Raw genomic sequence first — 23,991 nt, 5'->3', positions numbered from 1 at the left:
ATTGGTTACATTTTTTTTAAGTACAATGTAAAAAGACTTGACCTGTCTACTGGTTTGAAGTCTCTCAGATTTTGTGCCTGATAGTTTTATCAATTCAGGCAAGAAATTTTAATTTTCAAAAGAGGAATTTCCATAACTCCTGTAAAATTCCCAACATTATATAGATATTACTTATATATATTTTTTTAATTCTATTAACAAAATGAGTGGGGAATAACACTCTCATTTTGTACATATATAGCAGTAAGGAATGTCATTTTGATACTTGAGTGATATTTCATTTGACCAGGGATCATTAAGATTTCTTGTCACATAGATCGAGCCAGGCTTTTTCATATGTCTGTACATTGACATATTATTCATTCATTTAGTTTTAACTCCAGCACATAAGTTTTGAAATTAATCAGTAGCTATAATGTTGTGCAGCTTTGTGGATATTCACATAACTACTGGCTGAGCCATCAACAAATTGTAGTCCTATATGGCCCCTGGTTTTAGGACAGTGAAGCTGGACTTGTCTGTCACCTCCCTTCGCTTTGACTCACAGTTTCTTTCACTTGGTGGATGGCGGACTTAAGACAAAAATCATTGCGTCTGCTGATGTCTGTAGGGAAGTGAACCGAGTCCTGACCCTGATGCCTGCGTCCTCCCTCTTATCTTTTACTGGAGGCCATGGTAAAGGAGCAGAGGCTGTGTGGCCTATTAGAAAAAATATAATTACTTGAGTAAGCAGATGTCGCAGTCTGCAGTGACGCACTCCCTCTGCGTCTCCTCAGAAATCTGATACGCTCATATTCTTATCATCAGCCTCATATCTGAGCTCATATCTCAGGGCTGCAGAAGATCTCCCTTTGAAACAGTTTATATCATCCCTCCTGTTGAGAGAGCCTCCTCCTCTCTGCCAAGTCCTCCCTCCTGCTGTAGCTGGCTGGACCGCTATGTTTGCCTCCTCTTTGCATGTATTGATTCTTCCCATATTTCTCTCTATTGGAAGAAAGCTGTGTTCCCACGACCATGCATCCTGCTGCCTGCTAATGTATCTGTGTCAGCAGTGTCACACATAAATGCGCACATACGCTCATAGGTGAAAGTGTTTTACAAGCAGGCAGTCTGTCTCAGCTCTGTTGGCTGGAAACACAAGACTGTGATCTCTTGTCATTTGGATCATTACAGCCTTATTGATCGTGGACCGGCTGTGAGAGGCTGAAGACAAGGGCATGCTGGGTATTTTTCTCACACAGAACTAGAGCTTTAATGTTGACCTTGTTACGATTCATGTAATGAAAAGGAAAAGAACTAACGTTGCCTTTGCCACAGATGAGTAGTATTCGCTCACTTTTATCAGCTGTAAACATTTTAAATTTTTCTTTGGCTATACGAGAATAGTTTCCATGATGGTGGCGATGGGAGGCCCCGTTGACTGCATTTGCATTTCGATGACAACACGCCCACTCAATCTGGCAACACCCGACAGCAGAAGATGCAGTCAGAGGGCAGATATTTCAATTTTGCCAGTAACTGACAGTAATAGAAAATACTGCGAAAAAACAAAAAGTCTGAAGCCGTATCAGGATCGATCAAGTACAGGAGCATGACTTTTTTTAACACTGCTGGTTAATGATCATACCTCTACATTATCATTTCCACAATTAACACAAGACTTTGTTTACAGTTTTATGTGAAATATATTTTATAATTTTATTTTGAAATCATATCAAAGTTAGCTCTTACATTCATAACTGCTCACCCTGATAATAAGCCATGAACCTTTTCCATTTCATAAAGCTGGCAGTAAAAATAATTGCAGTTGGTGATGTAGTGCCATTAGGTGGTTTTCATGGCCAGGCTGCCGCCCTGAGAGTCACAGAGGATTGTGCCTACAGCGAACCAGCTGGCTGCATCGATGTTCCGCAGCTCTCCAAGGGTCATGTAGAGTTTTAACATGACATGTCTTTGATACAGGGGGGGCATTTCTTCTGCCTTTTTCTCTGTTTATACCCAACTCTCTGCCACCACTCTTTGAACATCTCCTCTCTGACTTGTCTCCCTGTTTTAATATTCTCATCCTCTTGGATTGCTCCCAATTCCTGCTTTCTCTTTTCTTTTTTTGTCTTCTTTGTCTCATCTTTCCCTCCTCTCTCTGCTTCCCCTGGTGAGGAGTAGTAGGAGGTGTGGTTCACAGAGCTTCCAGCGCCCAGAGAGATATGATTGACAAGCCCATTACTGCCAGGAAGTCCATTAGAAACACAGGCTGCTCCCACTGACTTACATGTGTGTGTGTGTGTGTTTTATTGTGAGTTAAACCAGAATCGCCAGCCAGGTCAGAAATCCTAAAATGCTGAAGGCTTGTATGCGATATTATTAATGCACACACACGTATTAATTGAAATTGAATTGATTCTGCTCTGATTTTCCAGTATCTAAGGAAAGTGCCGGGGCAGTTGATGAAGATGATTTCATCAAAGCCTTCACAGATGTCCCTACTGTCCAGGTACACCACACACAGGAGCTTTTGATAATCTTTTAACAACACATCTTTACGGGCTGTCATGGTCAGATTATCTGAGATTTTTTTTCTGTCCTTCACATATTTGCTCTGCTCTCTTCTGTTTTCCTTCTCTATGCAGATCTACTCAACAAGAGATCTTGAGGACAACCTCAATAAGATCCGTGAGGTTTGCTCCGACGACAAACATGACTGGGACCAGAGAGCCAACGCTGTCAGTAGTTTCTTTAGTCAACCTTTTTTTTTTGTTTTTGACACTGCAGTACTGGCTTTTTTCCCCCTTTGATTTTTAATGTTTTCTTCTTTATGTTTTCTTTACAGCTGAAAAAGATCCGCTCACTGCTCGTGGCAGGTGCAGCCAACTACGACTGTTTTTACCAGCACCTGCGGCTACTAGATGGAGCTTTCAAACTGTCGGCTAAAGACCTGCGCTCACAAGTGGTTCGAGAGGCCTGCATCACTGTGGCGTGAGTATTGATACCACATTTACATTGAGCACTGGAGGGTATATCTGACAAAATATACAAAGAGGAGGATTTTACATATTTTCCAGTAGTCATTCATCAATGTCTTAGAGATTACTGGATTTATTGTACATGTTTTTCCACCTGGGTGCAGAAGATGTGTAAAATTTTTCCTGAAGTAGTAAACAACAACTTCAAAATGTTTTATGCTATACTTGAAATACAGTAAGTACAGGGTGTAAATGCAGCTTCAGAAGCACCTGTTCAATCTAAGCAGTTTGATTTTACAAGATTACACTCTATAGTTTGTTACTTTTCCCACAGTTCTGATTGAGTTCTTTGTCTGTAACGTGTTTGCTATGTATTTGTCTGTGTGCTCTTGTAGCCACCTTTCATTAGTGTTGGGGAATAAGTTTGACCATGGAGCGGAAGCCATCGTCCCTGTCCTGTTTAACCTCATCCCCAACTGTGCCAAAGTCATGGCCACCTCCTGGTGTGTCCGCTATCCGCATCATCATACGGGTGAGTTTTACAAACACAAATGAATCCATTCACCAGTCTTGCTTAGATACTTTACGATCAGTGGGGGTGCTATTCTGATTATTAGATTTTCATTGTATCTTTCTGTCCTCTGTGCAGCACACGCACGTCCCCAGGCTCATCCCTCTGATAACCAGTAACTGCACATCCAAGTCTGTGGCTGTTAGAAGGTGAGATTATCAAAGGTACTATAATGACAAACAGGCTCGTGTGCTAATGACCAGGTCTCAAGTAACGAACAGCTATAAAATCATAATTAGGATGCTCGTAATAATGATGATGATGATGATGTCAGGTCCTGTTTTTTTTCTGTGATCAAACTGATGGAAATGTGTCACCTCCAGGCGCTGTTATGATTTCTTGGACCTTCTGCTACAGGAATGGCAAACCCACTCTCTAGAGAGGTGAGGACTAATGTCAACATGGTTCAGAACAAAGAGATGCTTTCTCATAAGTGCAAAAACGTGGTTGTACAGGATTCACAGTAGTGTGTAAAACAAGTTTCAGACCTGTTTCTCTCCCTGTTCACACTTCATGCACCTTTTGTGTCTGTTTTGCAGACACACAGCAGTTCTAGTTGAGAGCATCAAGAAGGGAATTCGAGATGCTGACTCAGAGGCCAGAGTGGAGGCCCGCAAGTAAGACACAAACACACATACAGATACACACACAGACAGCCATTTCTTTAAATTACATTATGTGAAAGAGAAGTACCATTAAATGTCTCACCTCTCTCCTTTTCCTGTCTGAATCCCTTGATCCCTCCATCATCACCCTACTACTTCATTCCTCATCCATCTTTTTGTCCTCCCTCTGACCCCCCTTTTCCATTTTTTTCCCTTCTTCTCTTCACCTCTGCTCTTTCTCTGTCCACCTTTGCCTCTGTTTTCTTCTTCTCTGCTGTACCCCTCAGGGCCTACTGGGGTTTGAGGAACCACTTTCCAGCAGAGGCCGACGCTCTCTACAACTCGCTGGAGTCGTCATATCAGAGGACCCTTCAGTCCTGCCTGAAGAGCTCCGGCAGCGTGGCCTCACTTCCCCAGAGTGACCGTTCCTCATCTTCCTCTCAGGAGAGCCTCAAGTAATCAGCGCTCAGCAGAATTCCTCTATAGTTTCCTTTAGATGTTTAGGTTTACTTTTACACTAGATTTGAGTGTTGAAAATGAATATTAATGTTTTTTAAGGCCCATCTGCAGATTTACACTCCTTTTGTTGGACACCTTCGCTGTACAAGGATCAGTAAATCATCACCAGTAAATCAGTGAAAGTGGACTGCCCTCTCCTTCTTAGAAAGACAAAATCCCCAGGAACTTGATCCACTAATGTTAAAGCTTTGAGGAAGTCAAACAAAAATCTAAGAGGTCATTCAGGGCATTACAGCCTCAGTTTAACCCCAGCACTTTGGCTTTGTCATTGTTTGGCCTCATCTGCATTTTATTTCACTGGCAAACAGAAAAGCACAGCAAAACTGAAATAAGAGAAAATTACAAAGATGTACTTTCATGCTACACTGCTTTTTATTACAGACTTCCTGCCAGTGAGTCGTCTTCACTGTGGTAGCAGAGAGAGTTTGAAGTCTGTGGCTGAGGCTCAGAGAACAAGCAGAATTACAGTTCTGACTAAAAATATGATAATAAAGAATGAATATGATGCAGTTAAGATATTTTAAATCAGCCATTTTAAATTCTTTTTTCTAAGATATACAAAAGAACAGTTGCATGCTGTATCATAAAAACCAGATATTGGTAGATGTGCAGTTAGAAAAATGATTAGTTACTCAGAAAATAAATGAATAAATTGCTTATAGAGATTTTATGTCCAAAAAAACATCACTCCTACCTGAATTAGCTTTTTGTTCTTTATATTTTCTGAATCAGCCATCACCACACTTTCATTTTGTTAACTCCACTTCTTCTTTCACTCCTTAATGTGTATTTGTTTACATGTGAAGTGGGTGGACTGAGCCTTTTGGGGTGATCCTTTCCTTTTAGAAAGCTGTGTAATTTTACTCCACCTGGCAGAAAAATTATTAAATCATTTATATTTTGTTACAGAAAAAGAAAAGAAAATTAGTTTTGTTCATCACCCACTACCACAGCATTATCATTGTGATTTGTGGTTTATGTGTATGTGGTTGTTTTGTTGTGTATTGACCTACTTTTCTCTCTCCTCTGTCAGTCGGCCTCTGTCTTCTAAATGGTCAGCAGCTCCTGGGCGAGGTGAGTCACACACACACACACACACACACACACACAGCAGCAGCAGCAGTTACACATGCACACACAGCACAGTGGCAAACACACATGCAAGCTCTCTCAAACATAAAATCTCATGCTCACTTGCTCCTGTGAAAGCAGGTGTACACGGTGACATAAACACACACACACACACACACAGCAACTCCAGCAAAGCTCAGCCCATCTTGTAAATTTACCATCATGTTCATTTACATCTCGCCCGTGTCCAGTCCTGTACAGTCACACCCGGTTATGTTTTTTTTGTTACAACACACATGCGCACACAAATGCGTGTATGTGTCTGTATATGGCTTTTCGTGTATTTCAGTTCTGGTATCAGTATTGTGTATGTGTAGTGTGGTGCCTGCATGTGTTTGTGTTGTGTATATATCCCTTCATCACCTCCCATTCCTTCTCCAACACACTCCTCCTCCTCCTCCTCCTCCTCCTGTCTATCAGTCCCCGCGGGTTCAAAGGGTGGGGTGTCGGCGGCCTCCCTGCAGCGTTCCCGTAGCGACGTGGACGTAAACGCAGCAGCAGTCGCTAAGCACCGGCACGTCGGACAGGCTGGGGGAGCAAGCCGACTGCCCCCCGGCTCCTACTCCTCACTGGGTAAGGGCCCTGTCAGTCAAGTTAGATGACTAATCAGACAGTGCAGACATCAGTCAGCATGTGATCAGCAGGATGTTAGAGGAGTCTCTCTCAGATCAGCTTTGAGGTAGCAGGTTAAAAGTCAGATCCTCTCCAGCAAAGCTCACCACATCTCCCTACAGAAACAGTCTGAAAGGACGGACTCACACACTCACACTCAAGTGCTTGGACTGGCCTCTCTCCTCTCCGCTCCTCTGCTCTCCTCTCCTGCTGCCTGTTCATTGCCTGTTAATGTATCCTGTGTCTGTTTTGTTATGGATATTCTCTGTGTGCATGTTTATAGATGAACATTGTCTTGTGTGTTGGTTCGTCTCTGTATGTCTCTCTGTTGATCCCTAAATCTGCACCTCTGTTGAACAGATGTTCTGTTACTAATACACACTGTGCTCCTTTCTTCTCCTGTTTCTCTTCTCTCTGCCTCTTTTCTTCTCTCTCTCACATTCTTAATTACTTTTCTTTATTTTTGTTTTTCCTCATTAATGACACTTAATTTTCATTTCCCCTTTCTTGTTTTCCTTTTGTGTCTTTTCCTTTTGATAATCATTTCTATCAATCCTTTACTTTTTGTTTCCCTTCATTTCTGTCTTTTTCCTTCTTCCACCCTCTCTCTCTCTCTCACTCTCACTTTCTCTCTTTGCTACTAAAGATGATGCCTCTGATAAAACGGATGGTAAGATCATCTCACTCTGCTTCACCAGCAACAGCCTACTCAAGCTTTTTTTCTTCCTCTTCTTTTCTTTTCCCGTTCCTTACTTCATCCCAGTCCATGTTATCTCCTTTTATCGCAGTGTGTGGCCACAGCGCCCCCTGCTGGTCAGCCTCACACTCAACCCTCATCTGTATCACTGTCCAAATCATCACATCATAAGTCAATTTATTTACACCTTTAAAATCATTGTCTGCTTTACTACGATTTAATCTTATTTTAATATGGACATGGTCTAACCATCAACATCTGCATACTTAGGATGTGTTATACATATTAGTTGAAAATGTGATATTTACAACATGCTCCTTCTTTGTCTGTCTGTAGGGACCAGGTCAGACAATGGTAAGATTGTAGTTAGGTTGATGTGCTTGTCCTCGCCTCTTAGGGATGTTCTAGTTGGAACTTTTGATCAAATAAAATCTTTAAATTCGCTTTCACAGATCCAACGTCACTTGTGCAATTCTGTTATATCTTTGACCGTTTTCTTAGTGGTCAGCATGACCCAGTGTTTGAATAAAGGAACGGCTTAATATTAACAGAAATTGCAGTGGATCAGATAATGCATTGCATAGGCCAAAGGGAATGTTGTTAATGAAGTGGGCAGAATTTAAAGTTGAATCAATTAGTGTAGAAAGATAACTGGCAACTATTTTGATTATTGAAGCATCAGTTAACTAACTTTTCCAGTGACTGATCAAGAAACTAATCTGTATTTTAACTGATAATGAAAATAACTGTTCATAGCAGCTGCAATAATATCTCACCTGCTCATTTGCTCTCGAATGCTGCAAATGGTTGCCAGTTTCATCAGATCCTTCAAATACTTAGAGATGGATGAATGTTTGGCTTAAAACCAGTTTCAGATTTTACATATGACTGACTGACTGGTTTCTAATCCACTGAAGCATCCCTGGTGTATTTCTTTGTGCGTGCACCTGGCTCAATGTGAGTGTTTACTTTAGGATCTGATGATTCAGCTTCCAGCATTAGTTGCTTTTTCATCGTCTTTGGTAGCTTCTTAGATTCTGGGCTGCAAACAGTTTGTGAGAGACGTGTTAGCATAGGGAGGTACAGTGTGTTTTTTTTGTGTATTTCTAACAGTTTCTCCCCCTGCACACATGCAGGCCGTGTACGTACCAAGCAGGTCCTGTCCACGGCCAGCAGCGTGTCCAGCCAGGTGGACTCACGAGGACGCAGCCGCACCAAGATGGTCTCCCAGTCACAACGTATGTACCCCCCTTCACACCCTCCCCCTTTCGAACACACAGTGTGACTTAAACGCAGATATGAGTGAATCATCCTGGGTATGAAGTCCACGCACAAACATCAGATACACAACAATAGAAATGGTGTGTGTGAGTTTCTTGGAGTGTGTGTTTGCAGTTTTCTCAGGCTCTTATTGTGGAGTTTTCTTTACATGTTGCCTTCACGGTGACAATAAGCTCCATGTAAATGTTTTTGTGCCTTCAGGTTCCGACGAATCCGATTGCACACCAGGTATTCTGTTTGTGTGTCAGAGTCGGTGTGTGTGTGTGTGCGCGCGTGTCGTTCTGTGTACCACAGTGGGAATGGTGGCCCACCCGCTATCGCTCTCATTCTGATCCAGGTGTTTTGTTTGACGAGAAGTGAGCGTGTGTGTGTTAATGTGTGTGTTTTTCCTCTGCATGCTGTGTCTCATCACTGAGGATGGTGTGGTGGACAGTTTATTTCTGCTGCTCTAGCCTGGCTCTGGCTGTCATTCAAGTTATTTAATATACTGTAAGAAGTGTAACACAAGCCTTTGAGCTAGCTACACTACTGCTACACAACAGCAGATGCTAACCAAGCAGACTTACTGCTAATATGCTGCTTGCTGTTGGCTAGGAGACCAGCTGAAAAGTGCGAACTGATTGGACCACAGCCCACTGCACCCATCAGATCTGGACATTCAGATAAAAAAACAAATGCAAGTCGCCTGACCAAGAGTTCAAAGCCCAAATCTCAGAACAACAGATTAACAGAAAGAGGAAATGGCAGCTGCACAGAGGGTTAGAATAATTTCTACTTGTGTGTGTGTGAGGGAGAGAGTGTGTGGAAATTTTTGAGCATATTTTCTTTTGAGGCATTTGTTTTCCTCATTGTGAACAGGCTTCGCTTGATATATATGCCAGCTGTCTCAACATGCACTGCTTCTCCCAGGCCATTATCTGCAGCTGGTTCAGTGTGTGTGTTTGTCTTAGCGGCACATCTTCAGTACTTGTTTTTCTCTTTAATTAATGGATTTATTTAATCAAAGTGCTTCAGCTTTGCCTTCATTCTTGGTATGGAACACCAGGATGCGCTCCCATCGTACTCTGTGTTCTAACTTCCATGACGCTTTTTTTTTTTTTTTTTTTGCGCTAACACCCATAATTCATCTGGTTTAATCTGCTGTTCCTTCCCCCTCGCCTCTGCTTACCCCCTCCTCCCAACCAATGGGCTTAATGGCTCAGGATCTCAGTCTGCTACCCCTGTTGGTGGTAAGATTACAACGCTACTTCTTTTTACCCGCTCTCTTTATCTTTACTGCCTTTTCCTCTGTTGCTCTGACTCCCCCCTTTCCTTCACATGCACCCAGAGAAAAGTCACTTCAGTTCCTCCCACTCTGGCTGAGGCATGCTGGGACTTGTAGGCACAGACTGTTAACATGGCTGTTCTATGATCATGCTAAACACACTGCTTTGGGAGGCTTGTGTTTGTGCACTCTTACGTGTGCCTGGATGTGCCTGAAGTATATTCTTCAGGGTCAAAGTGGCAAAGGGAGGTTACACTGTGAAAGAAGACTCTTAATGTGTAGAAACAAGGAGTGTTTCACCTGTAAAACTGACAGTCACGTAGAGGATGTATTAGTACAAACCTCTACATGTCCTGTTTTTGTTATTTCTTAGTTCATCGTCTTAACTGAAAGATTTAGAAAATGTTAAGCAAAGATGAGATTTCTATATCTGTAAATGAAAGGGGGAGAAAGGGAGGGAGAGCTGAAGAGTGAATAATAGAACTACACCTAGTGATCAATAGTCCCTCAAAATACCAGAACAATCCCTAGTTAGCTTTTTCATGTCATTTAGTTGGATGTTTTTAACTCTGTGTCACTAAGTAGTAGAACATAGAAAAATACTGTTCATGTGATGACTGTGTGTGTGTGTGTGTTTGTGTGTGTGTGTCTGTGAGAGTGACTTTAGTTTTTGTGTGTCAGTGAGTGAAAGAGAGACCAAGAGAGTTTGTTCTGCGTGCTCACTTTCAGTTATGTTGTTTAGCTCCAGCTTCATGTGTCTGGAGGCTTGTTCCCCAAAAGTCTGTTCACACACTGCAGAGTAGCTTCTCCTCAGCTGTTTGTCTTTAGATTGACAGTGAAGCGTCATTGTAGAGGAAGATACACCGTGGGCTTTGCTACTTGGAGACAGGATGTCATGGGGAGGAGAAATTACCTAATGTTACATATTCATTTTGCACAAAAATGTTATTTTATTCCCTCATATTTTCAAAAAGACGAGAGCTGCCTGTAAAATTATCATGTTGTCAAACTGTCACTTTATTTGTTTTGTTCTTATTTATCTATATTAAAGATCTCGGTCCAACACTTCAAATCTAAACTCATTCTACAGTGTGAAATGCCCTTTTTTCTTATTGTGGGTTTTGAGTCTCCTAGCCCCAGGAATCCTCTTTCCAATGACATCAAACACTGTAGAGTTTGTCATTAAGTTCTGTCTATTTTTAATATACATACTCTGTGTTACAACATTTACCAAAAATGTGCTTGGAAACTTGTGCCACTAAGGACAGTAGCAGCTGTCTTTGTCAGTTGTATGTGTACAAAACTAGACACCATTTTAAGATCCTCATGTCACAGGTGGATTAGATGAGTGTCTGTATATCTTTTATTGTGAATTGCCACATGTTGCCTGAGTGCGACCCTGACTGTACTTTGTTTTTCTTTGTATTTTGTCCTCTTCTCTCTCTCTCTGCGTCTCTCTGAAGCCGGCAGTCGGAGTGGCTCTCCCGGTCGTGTCCTGACGAGTACGGCCCTGAGCACCATGAGCTCGGGGGCCCACAGGGTGCTGGCCGGGGCCAGCGGAGACGGACACAGACGCAGCCGCATCCCCCGCAGCCAGGGCTGCTCCAGAGACTCTTCCCCCACCCGCCTGTCTGTTGGTAAGAAAACTATTAAACTATTTCATAAAGGGAAGCTTAAACACACACATCTTTCGTCCTCCTCTTTGGAACTGGGTTTGTTTCATTCATTACAACTGAACAAATAAACTTTCTTTTGTATTTGTCTTGCTGAAGCAGTTTTAGAACATCTGCTCAAAGGTTATATGATGGCTGGCTTTTATGACCAATGACCAAGCAGCCTCACTCAATCGTCCATGAACCCTTCGGATCTCAACTCTTTTTTTTTTTTCCCTCCTGCTCCCTGTCCTCCTCCTCTGCTCCTCTCCCTGTCCTCCCTTTTTCTTTCTTGCTCCTGTCCTCTAGCTCCTTCCAGCATTAGTTCCATCTACAACGGAGCGAGTAGAGGAGGTAAGGCTCCGACTTTGACTGGATCCCTCCCTGCCATCCATCTCTTCACCTCAATCCACCTACTCTCTCTCTCTCCTCATCTGTAAATCATCCCTCCATCTCTCATCCTCCATCACCATCCAACAACACAAATCTCACAGTTCCTCCCGCCGTCCAGATCCCTCCATCAAGCAGTAGTAGCTCACCGCCTCAGCCTCATAGAGCCCATCTCTCTAACCTGTCTCTAACTTCATGGCTGCGTTGCTATGGTGATGGGTGCCCGTGATCAGCAGATGTCCACGCATTATGAACGTACCTCCTCCCTCTCTGTACTAACCTGGCTGTTAAGGGGCTGATGAGCGAACCCCCTCACAGGATCAGCAAAGCTTCATCAGGGCTTTGTAGCTGTTTGGTAGGCTGTGATTAACCCTGATTGGCTGGTTAGATGCTGGAGCTGACAAACAGAGCAATGAACGGTTGAAGTTGATTGCGATGCTACTGGATGAAAACGCAGATCCTCCCCCTCGCTCCGCCTCCCTCAATCGTTGAATTGAACTCTGATCACTTCCTTCTCTGTGTGTGCCTGAGTGTATGTGAATATCACACTGTTTGTTTTATTTAAATGTGAGTCCAGCAGGCTTGTGCTCCTGTCAGGTGCATCTCATCCAGAGCTTAAAACAATTTAAGAATGAGGAATCTGTTGTTATGAATTTGACAGTGAACAGAAAATGACTAATTGTTGAAAGTCGTTTTTTAAGAAAAAATGCCAAATATTTTACTGGTTCTAGCTTCTCAAATGTGAATTTTAGTAAACTAGTAAACTATGATAGTAAACCCAGATGCCCAAATGACTATTTCATGATATATTAACACTAAATAACTTAGTAATATCAGAGATTCATTGCAGCCCTCATCGCAGTTCTTTGAGGTGACTCCTTGCTCTTGCTTGACAATCAAGAGAATAAGTGTGTGTTGAGATGCTCCCTCAGGGCCAGTCGGCATGTGCTCATTTTCTCTCTTGTCAGTCTGTCACTCTTACCTCTGTTGTCTTATTCATGTCTTTATCCATGTATCTTCACCTCTCCCTCTGTCTCTCTTCCTTGTCACTGCTCATGTTTGTCTTTTTGTGGTCTTCTTTACGTCCCTTCCCCTTGTCCTTTGTGTTCTTACTGCCACTTTTCTTCCCTCCGGTGCTCTTTCTCTTCCCCTGTTCACCCTCCTCCTCCTCCTCCTCCTCCTCCTCCTCCTCTTCCTCTTCTTCTTCTTTTCCTCCTCTGCGGTGTGGCGTTGTAACCCCGGTGGTGTTAGCTCGGGGCAGTCGTATCCCTCGGCCCAGTATGAGTCAGGGCTGCAGCAGAGAAGCCAGCAGGGAGAGCAGCCGGGACACCAGCCCCGTACGCTCCTTCACACCACTTGGTGAGTAGCTTTAGTGGACCGATACCCAGGAGAGATGAGTAGTAAAATCAGGATGAGTAAGAGATCACAGAAGAAGAAAAACGTTCCCTTTTTACATAAAAATAGCTCAAACCAAATAAAGTTTTACTAAAGAAAGACTATTTTAATTCAGTATCTGATTTAAACCAAAATCTCAACAATAAAAACTTGAGTCATTAGAAAAATAAAACAATCACTTGCATGAGTTTGCATGTTTTTCAGCCTTTCACTCTACTCTCACACCCTGCGCGATCAGTGTGAGAGTTGTACGGTGTTTGTCGTGTGTGTGCGCGCGAATGTTAAACTCTGTGTGTGTGTGTTTTTAATTTTGGTTGCAGCGACGCGGAGCTACTCTCGCTCCACCGGAGCTCTCCACACACCTGACGCTTTTGGGGCTGCAGGTGAAGGCTGAGTACAACTATTTCTCTGTACCTCACCCACCCACTCCGCCTTAATTTTTGTCCGCTCCGTTTTTTTTCTTTTTGTTCTTTCGTTCTATGCATCTTCTCCTGTATTTCGTCAGTCTGTTTCCTTTCTTGTCCATCAGCCTCAGTTTTTCTTTTACATTCTGCTCCAGGATGTCCAGTGGAATCGCATGCTTCCGCCCGTTCAGTTTCCAGTTGACAACCATTCTGCCAGTTTTTTACCAATTTTCTTTATTTAGCTCTGCCCCCCCGCCTCTGTGCGGGGACTCCAGTGCGTTCTCCTGCATTTTATGTCAATCATATTTTCTTCCCCCCCAGTGGCACTTGCAGTGTCACCTAACAAGTCATCACATAAACTTACAGGACTGGCTCATGGGGAATGTAGCGTGTGTGGTTTGATTAAATGTCAGAGAATGGATGATGAGGAGAGTGAGGTTCTCGAATGGTGGATCATCAGTGGACAAGTGAGAGACAGCTTGATGAGTGGGCAGACAGTTGGTGAAGTTTTTTATTTTGAAGTTTTTTAACATGTGTCTCCTGCTATCCACCTGTCTGTCCTGTCTATCTTTCTGCCCTTCTCTCTCTCTCTCTCTCTCTCTCTCTCTCTCTCTCTCTCTCTCTCTCTCTCTCTCTCTCTCTCTCTACAGGATCAGGTTTTGGCATCAGTCAATCCAGTCGTCTCTCCTCCTCAGTCAGTGCCATGAGGGTCCTCAACACGGGCTCAGACGTAGAAGAGGCACTTGCAGATGCACTGGTATGAAAACACAACACAACACTAAGCAACACATATACATGGAAAAATCACACACAGTAACTCTGCACATTCCAGTCAGCTGTCAGCATGTGCAGCTCACACCTCCTGGAGTGTGTGTCTGTGTGTTGACTAACCCCTGATTCTACCTCTGTTTAACGCTGTCAGCTGTTGGGAGACATGCGATCCAAGGTCAGCTTCTTCTCCTGCCTCTTACCTGTGTGCTGTGCTGTGTGTGTTTAGCTGTGTGTGTTGGATAAGTGCATGTTTTCTTCCTGTGTCTTTTACTCTTATATTTCAATTTCAGTTTAATTTCATGCCCTGTCTGTTCCTCCCGCAGAAGAAGCCCGCACGGCGGCGGTACGAGAACTACGGCATGTACTCCGATGACGATGCTAACAGTGACGCATCCAGCGCCTGCTCAGAAAGGTCCTACAGCTCCCGCAATGGAGGAGCCATCCCGACGTACATGAGACAGACAGAGGATGTGGCTGAGGTTAGTGGCTCTGTGACCCAGGCAGGCATTAGGCCAAAGCAAGCCCCTGCCTGCCTGTTTTTATCTTGCCTACTATGGCTTTCAGACAAAGCTTCTGCCAGTCGAAACCACTCATCACATATTGTTCATATTAAGCACTGTTAAATTTGTTACATGTTAAAAATGTGCAATTTAAAACCATGGAGTGGATTCAGTGCTGTGTATCTGCAGTGATTAGAAGTGTAGAAATTTGAGGCCATGATTGAGTTATAAAAAGACGTTTGGTTACAAGTGTAATTTGGATTGCAATTGATTTTGACGTCTCAGCTTTGCAATTAGGAAATTAGCGCCACTACTGCAGGAATTAGATCCCTCACTGAGTTCATGGAGTTCCACTTCAGTTCCATGTATTTACTGACTGACTTGTTTCCTTCACTTAAATCTGAGAAAATAAAGAGCTCTGTATCAGGCTCAATATTTCTAAATGTCATTACTTCCCTTGTGCTTCTATATAGAAGTCTCAACAGGCCTGTGTCTATCTTCCAGGTGCTGAATCGCTGTGCTAGTGCCAACTGGTCTGAGAGGAAGGAGGGGCTGTTGGGCCTACAGGCACTACTGAAGAACCAACGCACCCTCAGGTCAGTCATGGGACAAACAAGTGTATCTTCACACTATAAATTCATTATTTATTCTCATCTAACTTTGTTTATTGCAGTCGGGTCGAGTTGAAGAGACTGTGTGAAATCTTCACCAGGATGTTTGCAGACCCACACAGTAAGGTATGAGTGCATGAAGCGCAAGTACTCACACAAAGACACACAGCACTCATTCATGGCACAAAAATTCATTATTCACCCACTTTGATTTTACTTTGGTTTCACTTTGTTTATCCCACGTCCCTTCACTGTACCGGATTCTGCCAAGATAAGGACAATATGAAATCTGTTTGTCAGTACACACACATTTCAGCAGTCACAGATGTTAAATATATAAACACAAAGTCGGGATAAACAGGTTAAATTGTATTCTACACACACATGGATATACACACTCAGACATAAACACAGGCATGCAGAGCGTGCGACAGATGTTCTCTAACGGCATGCCACGCCTGAGTTTGCGTGTGACCTCACACCCTCCGCCGCCCTGTGGGATTGCTCTGTCAGCAGCCAGTCCGCTGGCTGTGCTCACTGCATTCACCGCCACTCTCCCTGTCTTTCTCCTCCCTACCTGCAGTCTGAAGCGAAACATAAACACTGACCGCACAGATACACGCACAACATGTACACACATAATGCATCGATGTCTGGGCTGCCAGCTCTTCTCTTTTGACTAACCGGCTGCGTTGCGTCCCCCCACACACCCTCTCTAACACTGCCACTTGACTTTTCGGCACTTGCGAGTGCCCCCGTTGCCTCACACGTTGTAAGGTGTGTGAGCTCCTACCCCTCCCCCTCCTCGTTTTGACGTTTGACGATTTGATGAATTTCAGCGAGACTCCGGCAGGGTGTACGGCACGGCAGAATCCGGTATAAGCTCAGCCTCCTTCAAGGTACTGCATCTCACCATGAATCACTCTCCTTTACCTGTCTCTTCCACACCATTCCCACCTCTTCTTTCTCATCTGCCATGTTTATCAACTTTTATTTGATTTCTTTTTACTGGTGTGCACACATCTCCTCAGATTTGTCACATTATGATTCTTACCCAGCTGAAGAATTTTGCAGATGAACGTCATGATTATGAGCATACTCTCACAAGCTGAGTACGTTCTTTGTCAGGATGCTAACAGATGTGTCTCTCTCTCCCCCATGCAACCCCACTGTGGAACTCTCTGTAGAGAGTAAGTTTGGCCAATCAGTGTTACTGTCCTTAAACTTTGTGTTTGAATGAAAATCTGCTTCATTAATCTGACTGGGTAACCAGTTGCTAAGGCCACAACGTAACACACACTAACCTACCTCACACAATGTTGCCTGTAACTACACTGTCCTGCTGAAATCAACCACTGGCACGTAGAGATGGTCACCACCCAGCCTGATTGGTGTTTGCTCATTCCTGTCAAGGTGTTTACTCACTCGCTGTGGTTGTCTTATATTATTAATCCTCTTAATTTGGGTGGTTTAAGACTAATTGGTGATTGGGTTAATGAAGATGGGTTGATGCAGAGATGAGCGAATAACCACTAACTTCACAATGGGAACTAATGCTGGTCTCTACAACAGAATAATCAGTGTCCTGTAAATACAGGAGTACCTGTATGCATGCGTGTGTGTGCATGAAAAATGTGACTTTTCAAAGTGACTGATTTGTCGTGTTTGACGCCAACCGTGTATATGTGATTATAGGTGTTCAGTATGTTCCTGGAAACACTAGTAGACTTCATCCAGGTCCATAAGGACGACCTGCAGGACTGGTTGTTCGTCCTGCTCACGCAGCTGCTGAAGAAGATGGGAGCGGACCTGCTGGGCTCCGTACAGGCCAAAGTTCAGAAAGCCCTGGATGTCACACGGTGGGTGTCACATTGTTGATCTTAAGGGAGAGTATATGTCACAAAGTATGTGTCCAACTTTTCACAGCTTTCAGTCACAGCTCAAGGAGTCTGATAGATGTTAATAGCTAGTTTGTACTTGCAGTATTTGGTAAATATACAGTACCGTGCAAAAGCTTTAGGTACTAAAAGTAAAGTGAGGATGCTTTCAAAAATAATGTCATGAAAAGTTTTAATGTAATTGTTTTTGTTTTCTGTATTATATCTCTATATTCCATTTACCGCACTTTGCCTTTAAAACAGCACCAATTCTCTTCTATACTGCAGTTTTTCAAAGTACTGGGCAGGTCGGTTGTTCCAAGTATCTTGGAGAACATCATGTATCATGGTATTAATCTCAGATGGACTCTTTGATGTTGAGATCAGGACTCTCTGTGGGAGCCAGACCATCTGTTGCCGGGCCCCCTCTTCTTCTTCTTGTCACTAAAGATAGATTGTTTTTATTGATTGTTATTATTATTGTTTTTATTTATTTATTTTTTATACTGGATCGAAAAAGATCCTCCCAGTGTATCCCTAAAACTTTTGCACAGTACTGTACATATTAAAAAATGAATAGTCCTCTGAGGAGGAATGCTTCCTCCATCTCTCTTGTGTTATAACAAATAGACAAATTGTAGTTTTTGCAAGAGAAACCTCTGACATGTGTTGTGATAACTTATTCATTAAGCTCTGCGACTATAATGCTATGTTTCTGTTTTTGCTCACAGAGAGTCTTTCCCCAATGACCTCCAGTTTACTATTCTCATGAGGTTTACCGTTGACCAGACACAGACGCCCAACCTCAAGGTAAATAACAAGTTAATTAAATGTGTGTGTGCCTGTGTGTGCGCGTGCATGTTTATATAAGAAAGAAAGCTGAGTGTGTGTGTGAAGGTCCGACTGAAGGAGGGGGTGGATGGGAAGGATGGACATAAAGACCAGAAATTCAGGGATGCTGTAACCATGGTAACTGCTGTACTGATATGACCTCATGCCTGCCCATGCTGGCTCCGCCTCCCAAACCCCACAAAACCCTGAGTCCTGGGCTGTGATTGGATAGCGACTGATCTAGCCACTCCACTGGCTTTTTTTGCTCTGCTACAGTGTGGACACTTCCTTCAAGCTCTCCTCCTCTAACTCTTAACTTTTCCATCCTTGTACTGTCTTTCTCCCACTCTCTCTCTCCTCTACCTCCCCTGTATTTCTGCTAATTCATCACTCACTCCTCTCCCCACTTACCCATTCGTCACTCTGCCTCCTCCCACACCCTTTCCTGCCCAATGTTTAACCCTGTTCTTCGTCTTCCTCTCACTACTCCTTATCAGTCTGCTTCTTCACTTTGCAACTAGGCTTGGGCAATCAAAGGATGATAGTTTCCCACCCAAAATGTGATTTTCCTTAAGATTATTGTCGCTTTTCATTTGACTTGGCAATATTTCATTGCTGTGTTGGCTCCTCTGTTATTTAAGAGGAAGCTTGTTGTTACCATATATTATCGCTGTTACAAAAATTTTGTGAAATTCCAAAATTTTATGCAGTAAGAAATGGTTGCTTAAAGCACAGTTATGAAACACTGACCTACTCTGTGGCCTGATGAAATGTTAAAAAGTCCAAAAACATTGTTCACATTTAAAAGTCTCACAGCATGACCTCACAACTCTCATCACAGCTTAAGGCAGAGCAATGTGATGATAAATTAGATTAGAGAAAATCCATTTATTGATCCTCAGGCAGGGGAATTTGGGTGTTAACAGCAGCAGAAAGACAATATAGATAAACTACAAAAAAGAAATACAGTAAGAGCAGCAAATGAGGACAACTGCTTTATGGCAATCCTGGATTTACAGGCTTTTTACAAGAGTAATAAAATGCCAGGATTTTTCTGATGCAGTTCACTAGAATTGCCAGAGACCTTATCTAGAAACAGTGTCTCAATTAAATCTCCAGAAAATAATTTTACTTGCGACCGTGAAGTGTAACATAGACACATTATAAGGATGTTAATATAATGTTGAGCGTTGCAGCTGTGTGGCAGTCATTACACAGCCCATACACTTTTGCATGAAGCTTCATAAACCCTCAGTTGATGTTGCTATAATAGACATTACAGCTCTTTGCTGCCATCATGTGGCCTAAACAGTTGCATTGTGCATTGCCACATTTTCAGAATGGTAAAATTATAATACTGCCCAAGCCTACTTTCCAATCTTTTTCCTCCTCTTAAACTCTCTGCACCCTCCCTCCCTCCTCTTCCTTTTCTCCTCTTGTCTCCCCCCCTGCCCCTCCCTGTCCCTGTCTCCCTGTCTCTCTCCGTTGATTGATGCGGTGCTTCTCCTCTCTCTCTCTGAAGCCTGTTCGGAGCTCGTGTTGCGGGCGAGGGCGAGGCAGGGGAGGGTCCGGGGTTAAATTGTTCCCCCCCAGAGCGCGCCGCCACGCCTGCTCTCTAGACGAGCAGGCCGCAGCCTGGAGCCAGTCCTCCCAGGTCAGTGCGCTCCGGGGGGAGCAATTATATGGCGCGCACGATGCTGCTAAGTGATTTGGAGGAAGTTCTGGTCCTTGAGGTGCTTAATGTAGAGAGACGGAGGAGGAGATAGAGGAAAATCAGGGCAGGAGTCGTTTGTGTGGCGTTTCGGAGCCTGCGGTGAATGTCTACATTTATTGGTTCCTTTGTTTTGTCATTCGTCATCACTTTTATGTTGATCGACATGTTTTTCTACGTTGTAAAGCATGACCATGAATGCACTGATCTTCTCACACTGATTCATCAGATCATTTGATTTTCAGACCTGCAAGAGATGCACAATCTGCTGTGGTTGTACATGCTGACTGTGAACGCTGGTGGTCACTTTTCCATGTGTGTGCTTGTAGTTTTGTGTCTGTGTGTATTCTTACTTTTTACGTATTTACAGGTGAATATTGGCCATGCAGTTTCTGTGTGATTGACCAGGTTGTCTAATGGTTTAAATGTGTGTGTGTGTGTTGTGTGTGTGTTTGTGTTTATATTGCAGGTGAAGGTGGCTATCCTGAAGTACATAGAGACACTAACGTTACAGATGGAGGCTCCAGACTTTGTGAACTCTAGTGAGACTCGGCTGGCTGTCTCCCGCATCATCACATGGACAACTGAACCCAAAAGCTCTGACGTCAGAAAGGTACTTACACACGCATATACACTCACCTAAAAAATGATTCCCACATGTTGTTAGCAAACATCACTTACAGCCCTTTTTGCTTCACACAAGTCTTCCTAAATTAGTGGGATGTATTTTGTGTGTACCAGGCAGCCCAGTCGGTGCTAATCGCCCTGTTCCAGCTCAACACTCCAGAGTTCACCATGCTGCTGGCAGCTCTGCCCAAAACCTTTCAGGATGGAGCCACCAAGCTGCTTCAAAACCATCTGAAGAACACTGGCAATGCTGCACAGGTAAAACACACACACCAACACCAACACTGCTCACTGAGGCATGTTTAATTTGTCACTAGTTGAGACGCACAATGTTTTTAATCATTATGCTGTGACAGTAATGCTATACTTCTTTGCGTCAACTTGTTTTTTTGGGTCACTTACTCAGGCACCAATGGGCAGCCCTCTGACTCGCCACACCCCCAGATCTCCAGCCAGCTGGTCCAGCCCAGTCACCTCCCCCACCAACACCTCCCAGAACACCCCCTCACCAAGGTAACACACGCATACACTTGTCTTAATTGCACCTTCATTCGCCAGAATCCATAAAAATAGGACATCTATTGGGGCGCCCCCATAGCCGAATGATTGGGGGGCGTGGTACGCCTTTACTTAGGCCCATGTGGTACGCCTTTACTGCGTGTCATTCCCCCACTCTCTCTCTCTGTTTCCTGTCTCCTCTCCACTGTCCTGTCCAAGTAAAGGTGAAAAGCCCAAAAAAAATAACTTAAAAAAAATGGGACATCTATCTAACAATCATTGGCATATGATCATGAACACAAGACAAAATGTGCCTAATAGTAAAAAAGATGCTTATATATTAAACCATGACTCATCATCTTCATTTTTCTCCTTCTGTAACTGCCTCTAATTAACAATGTAAAAATTAGTGAGAGAATGCACAGTTATTCATGTATAATCAGTTCTGTTTTTGTAGTTTTTATGTCCACTTATTGCATTTATCACAACCAGATTTAGTATGAAAGTTGTCCCTCAAAAACTCAACGTAGGACACCACATCAATCACTGTAGCATGTCATACATGGAATATAACAATACAGAGGAATATCTAGCAGTCTGGATAATCATTTCAGCCATAATTTTTGCTCATCTCTCCTGCAGTGCTTTTGACTATGACACAGAAAACATGAACTCGGAGGACATCTACAGCTCGCTGAAAGGTGTCACCGAGGCGATCCAGAACTTCAGCGTCCGCAGCCAAGAGGACATGAATGAACCAGTGCAGCGGCGGGAAGGAGAGGAGGTGAGCAGAGCAGACAGAAGGATGCTGTGTGTGTTGATGTCTAGATTTCTTTGTACATCACTGTGCGTCAAGGATGATGTGGAGCTATCAGTGCTGTAGTAAAATACTCTTGTGAAGGACAGGAGGTATCTATAAGTAATGTTTCATATGGTATGACATTTTCTTACTAGAATGAGAACAAAAAGTGAAACATTTACAGATGATTGTGTGAAGGATTGCAGCCAGAATTTGTATCAGCATCATAGTGTTGAGGAGTAGGAGTAAAATTTTTGGGAACTCTTTCCTGAAACATCACAAAACAAAGAGTAGAGGTGTAAAGGAAATCAGTAGATGAAGAGAAGTGTTCCTGGAATGCATTTATACTCATAGTGGTCATCCACTTCTTTGTGTGCAGCCCAGCTGTGAATACAAAACCTCATTAACTTTGATTCCCTGCTGTGGGCATTATTTTACACAGTGTGGTGTGCAAACTGACAATGCTTAATATGTAATGTATACCAATGGATCGGTACAATGTCTCAGTGTTGCTCTATCAATGAAAAATGACTGTGAGCTGTTTACACTGAACACAAATGAGTTCATAACATAAAGTTTTGATTGATACCATATGATGCTGTAGTTTTGGTACAAGATTGCAATTCTTTTTTTGACACCTGTCGTTGGGGCACACTTCTCAAACAGCAGCGTTAAATCCTGTTTTAACACAAACAGCAATGTGACATTTGCTATAGTTATATAAAAATTTTAAAACAAGACAGTAATAAGTATTCTGTACCATGTTTTGCTCTGTGATAATTTTTGACACTTGATGCAAAGGATGTATTTCATTTAGAACTCGAAAGGTGATGAGATTGTCCTGTTGTCCTGTTGTACAGCATGTTTTCCAACAATTGCAACAGCCAAAACATACACACACAAACATCACTACTTACATGTGCTGTATGTGACCCTGACATCTGATCCCACCACTCCATTTATAACATGGGAACTGAGAGGGATACATCAAGTGTTTATGGGGCTGATGACTGTGAACTTTATCGTCTACAGCTACTGATAAAATAAAAGTTTATTGTTTTTAATGAACCCAGCTGCTGAAAGTGAAACTAGGAGGATTTTATGGACAAGAACCTTCCCTTTTAATATTTCACAAGTGCTTATCTAGATACTCAGCTTGTTCAGTCCAAATTTATGACTCCAGACGTCATGTCAGGTCTTGTTGCAGCCCCTCCCAACAACCCCAGGTCCTTTAAAGGACAGGGTGTACTCTAGTACAGAGGTGTGACCTCTTGACATTTTCCCCATGAGATGCTAACTGAAATGTAATCAGCCCCACATGTCATCAGCCTGCCAATCACAGTACACCTGACTCATCAAACCACCGCTCAGATATTAGCATGTAGTGGTTTGAGTGTAAATATACACAGAAATGAGAGCGCCTTAAACCTCCTCACCCTGCTCTCCTCCTCACCTGGTTCACAGTGTCAGCCTTTTGCAAGTCCCAACACCACCTTGTTTTTAATCGTAACAGGAGAACAACATGTTGTCAAGAAAAGGAAACCTCACCCATATTTTCATGACCATGTGCCTAAAGTGATCCAACTGAATTATAATGATTAAATCTATTAAAAGATTTATTTTGATCTTTTGACCAACATCTGTACCCGCTGAAAACAGAATAGTTATCAGAGATTTAGGAAATTTAGTTTAGTTTGTTTATGGTGTGGAAGCAAAACAGAACAACTGCAGGATTATATATGATTGTAGATATGATATAATTATGAAATGTCAAGAAGGAGTGATCCTTAGCAATAGATTTAAGATGAAAGGTGCCCATGTGCATATATGCAGAGTGCTGTGATTTTCCCTGAAACAGGAGACTATGCAAACTTAAACATAGTTAAACATAAGAACGTCACACAGCAATAGTAGTCATTTAGTTCAAGTCATTTTTATATGGCTATTATATGGCTTAAAATCACAACCTACATATGTGTCTCAGGTGGCTTCACACTCACAGCCTCAGTTCAGATAAGAAAAAACAACATATTACAGTGCAAGATGCCTCTTTTTTTGTCCTGTTTGTAGTTGTTTATCATTATTTATACCAGATGACAGCTAATGATTTACATCATCAGTTCATTTCTTTGTGATCTCTTCATGACACTGGAGAGTATTAACACAATTCTCCTCCACTGGGCTTGTGTTTACACCTCTATCTTAATTATTCTTTGATTCTGAACAAATGAACCAAACTACAGGTGTGACAGTGACCTTTACAGTCCAAGCCTCCCTAACATCAG

At 42.8% G+C, this 23,991-nt stretch overlaps 1 protein-coding gene across 1 annotated transcript in view; it reads left to right on the top strand.

Annotated features, from left to right (window-relative positions):
- Window positions 1-23,991, top strand: part of clasp2 (cytoplasmic linker associated protein 2) — a 55,283-nt gene that overhangs the window by 27,708 nt on the left and 3,584 nt on the right. The window contains 31 exon segments of the mRNA XM_051066578.1: window positions 2,418-2,491; window positions 2,628-2,720; window positions 2,828-2,973; window positions 3,356-3,467; window positions 3,469-3,492; window positions 3,610-3,680; window positions 3,855-3,914; window positions 4,071-4,148; window positions 4,424-4,591; window positions 5,689-5,729; window positions 6,207-6,359; window positions 7,045-7,068; window positions 7,432-7,449; window positions 8,232-8,333; window positions 8,578-8,604; window positions 9,579-9,605; window positions 11,104-11,277; window positions 11,602-11,646; window positions 12,934-13,041; window positions 13,398-13,460; window positions 14,132-14,238; window positions 14,404-14,427; window positions 14,576-14,731; window positions 15,257-15,348; window positions 15,426-15,489; window positions 17,059-17,222; window positions 17,972-18,050; window positions 20,252-20,395; window positions 20,524-20,667; window positions 20,816-20,922; window positions 21,550-21,691. Of these exon segments, the coding sequence (XP_050922535.1) occupies window positions 2,418-2,491; window positions 2,628-2,720; window positions 2,828-2,973; window positions 3,356-3,467; window positions 3,469-3,492; window positions 3,610-3,680; window positions 3,855-3,914; window positions 4,071-4,148; window positions 4,424-4,591; window positions 5,689-5,729; window positions 6,207-6,359; window positions 7,045-7,068; window positions 7,432-7,449; window positions 8,232-8,333; window positions 8,578-8,604; window positions 9,579-9,605; window positions 11,104-11,277; window positions 11,602-11,646; window positions 12,934-13,041; window positions 13,398-13,460; window positions 14,132-14,238; window positions 14,404-14,427; window positions 14,576-14,731; window positions 15,257-15,348; window positions 15,426-15,489; window positions 17,059-17,222; window positions 17,972-18,050; window positions 20,252-20,395; window positions 20,524-20,667; window positions 20,816-20,922; window positions 21,550-21,691 (2,831 nt within the window).

Source organism: Lates calcarifer, linkage group LG3 (assembly GCF_001640805.2).
Source record: "Lates calcarifer isolate ASB-BC8 linkage group LG3, TLL_Latcal_v3, whole genome shotgun sequence".
Classification (NCBI taxonomy): Eukaryota; Metazoa; Chordata; class Actinopteri; family Centropomidae; genus Lates; species Lates calcarifer.
The sequence above is the reverse complement of the archived record's forward strand: the minus strand, read 5'-3'. Positions and strand labels throughout refer to the sequence as shown.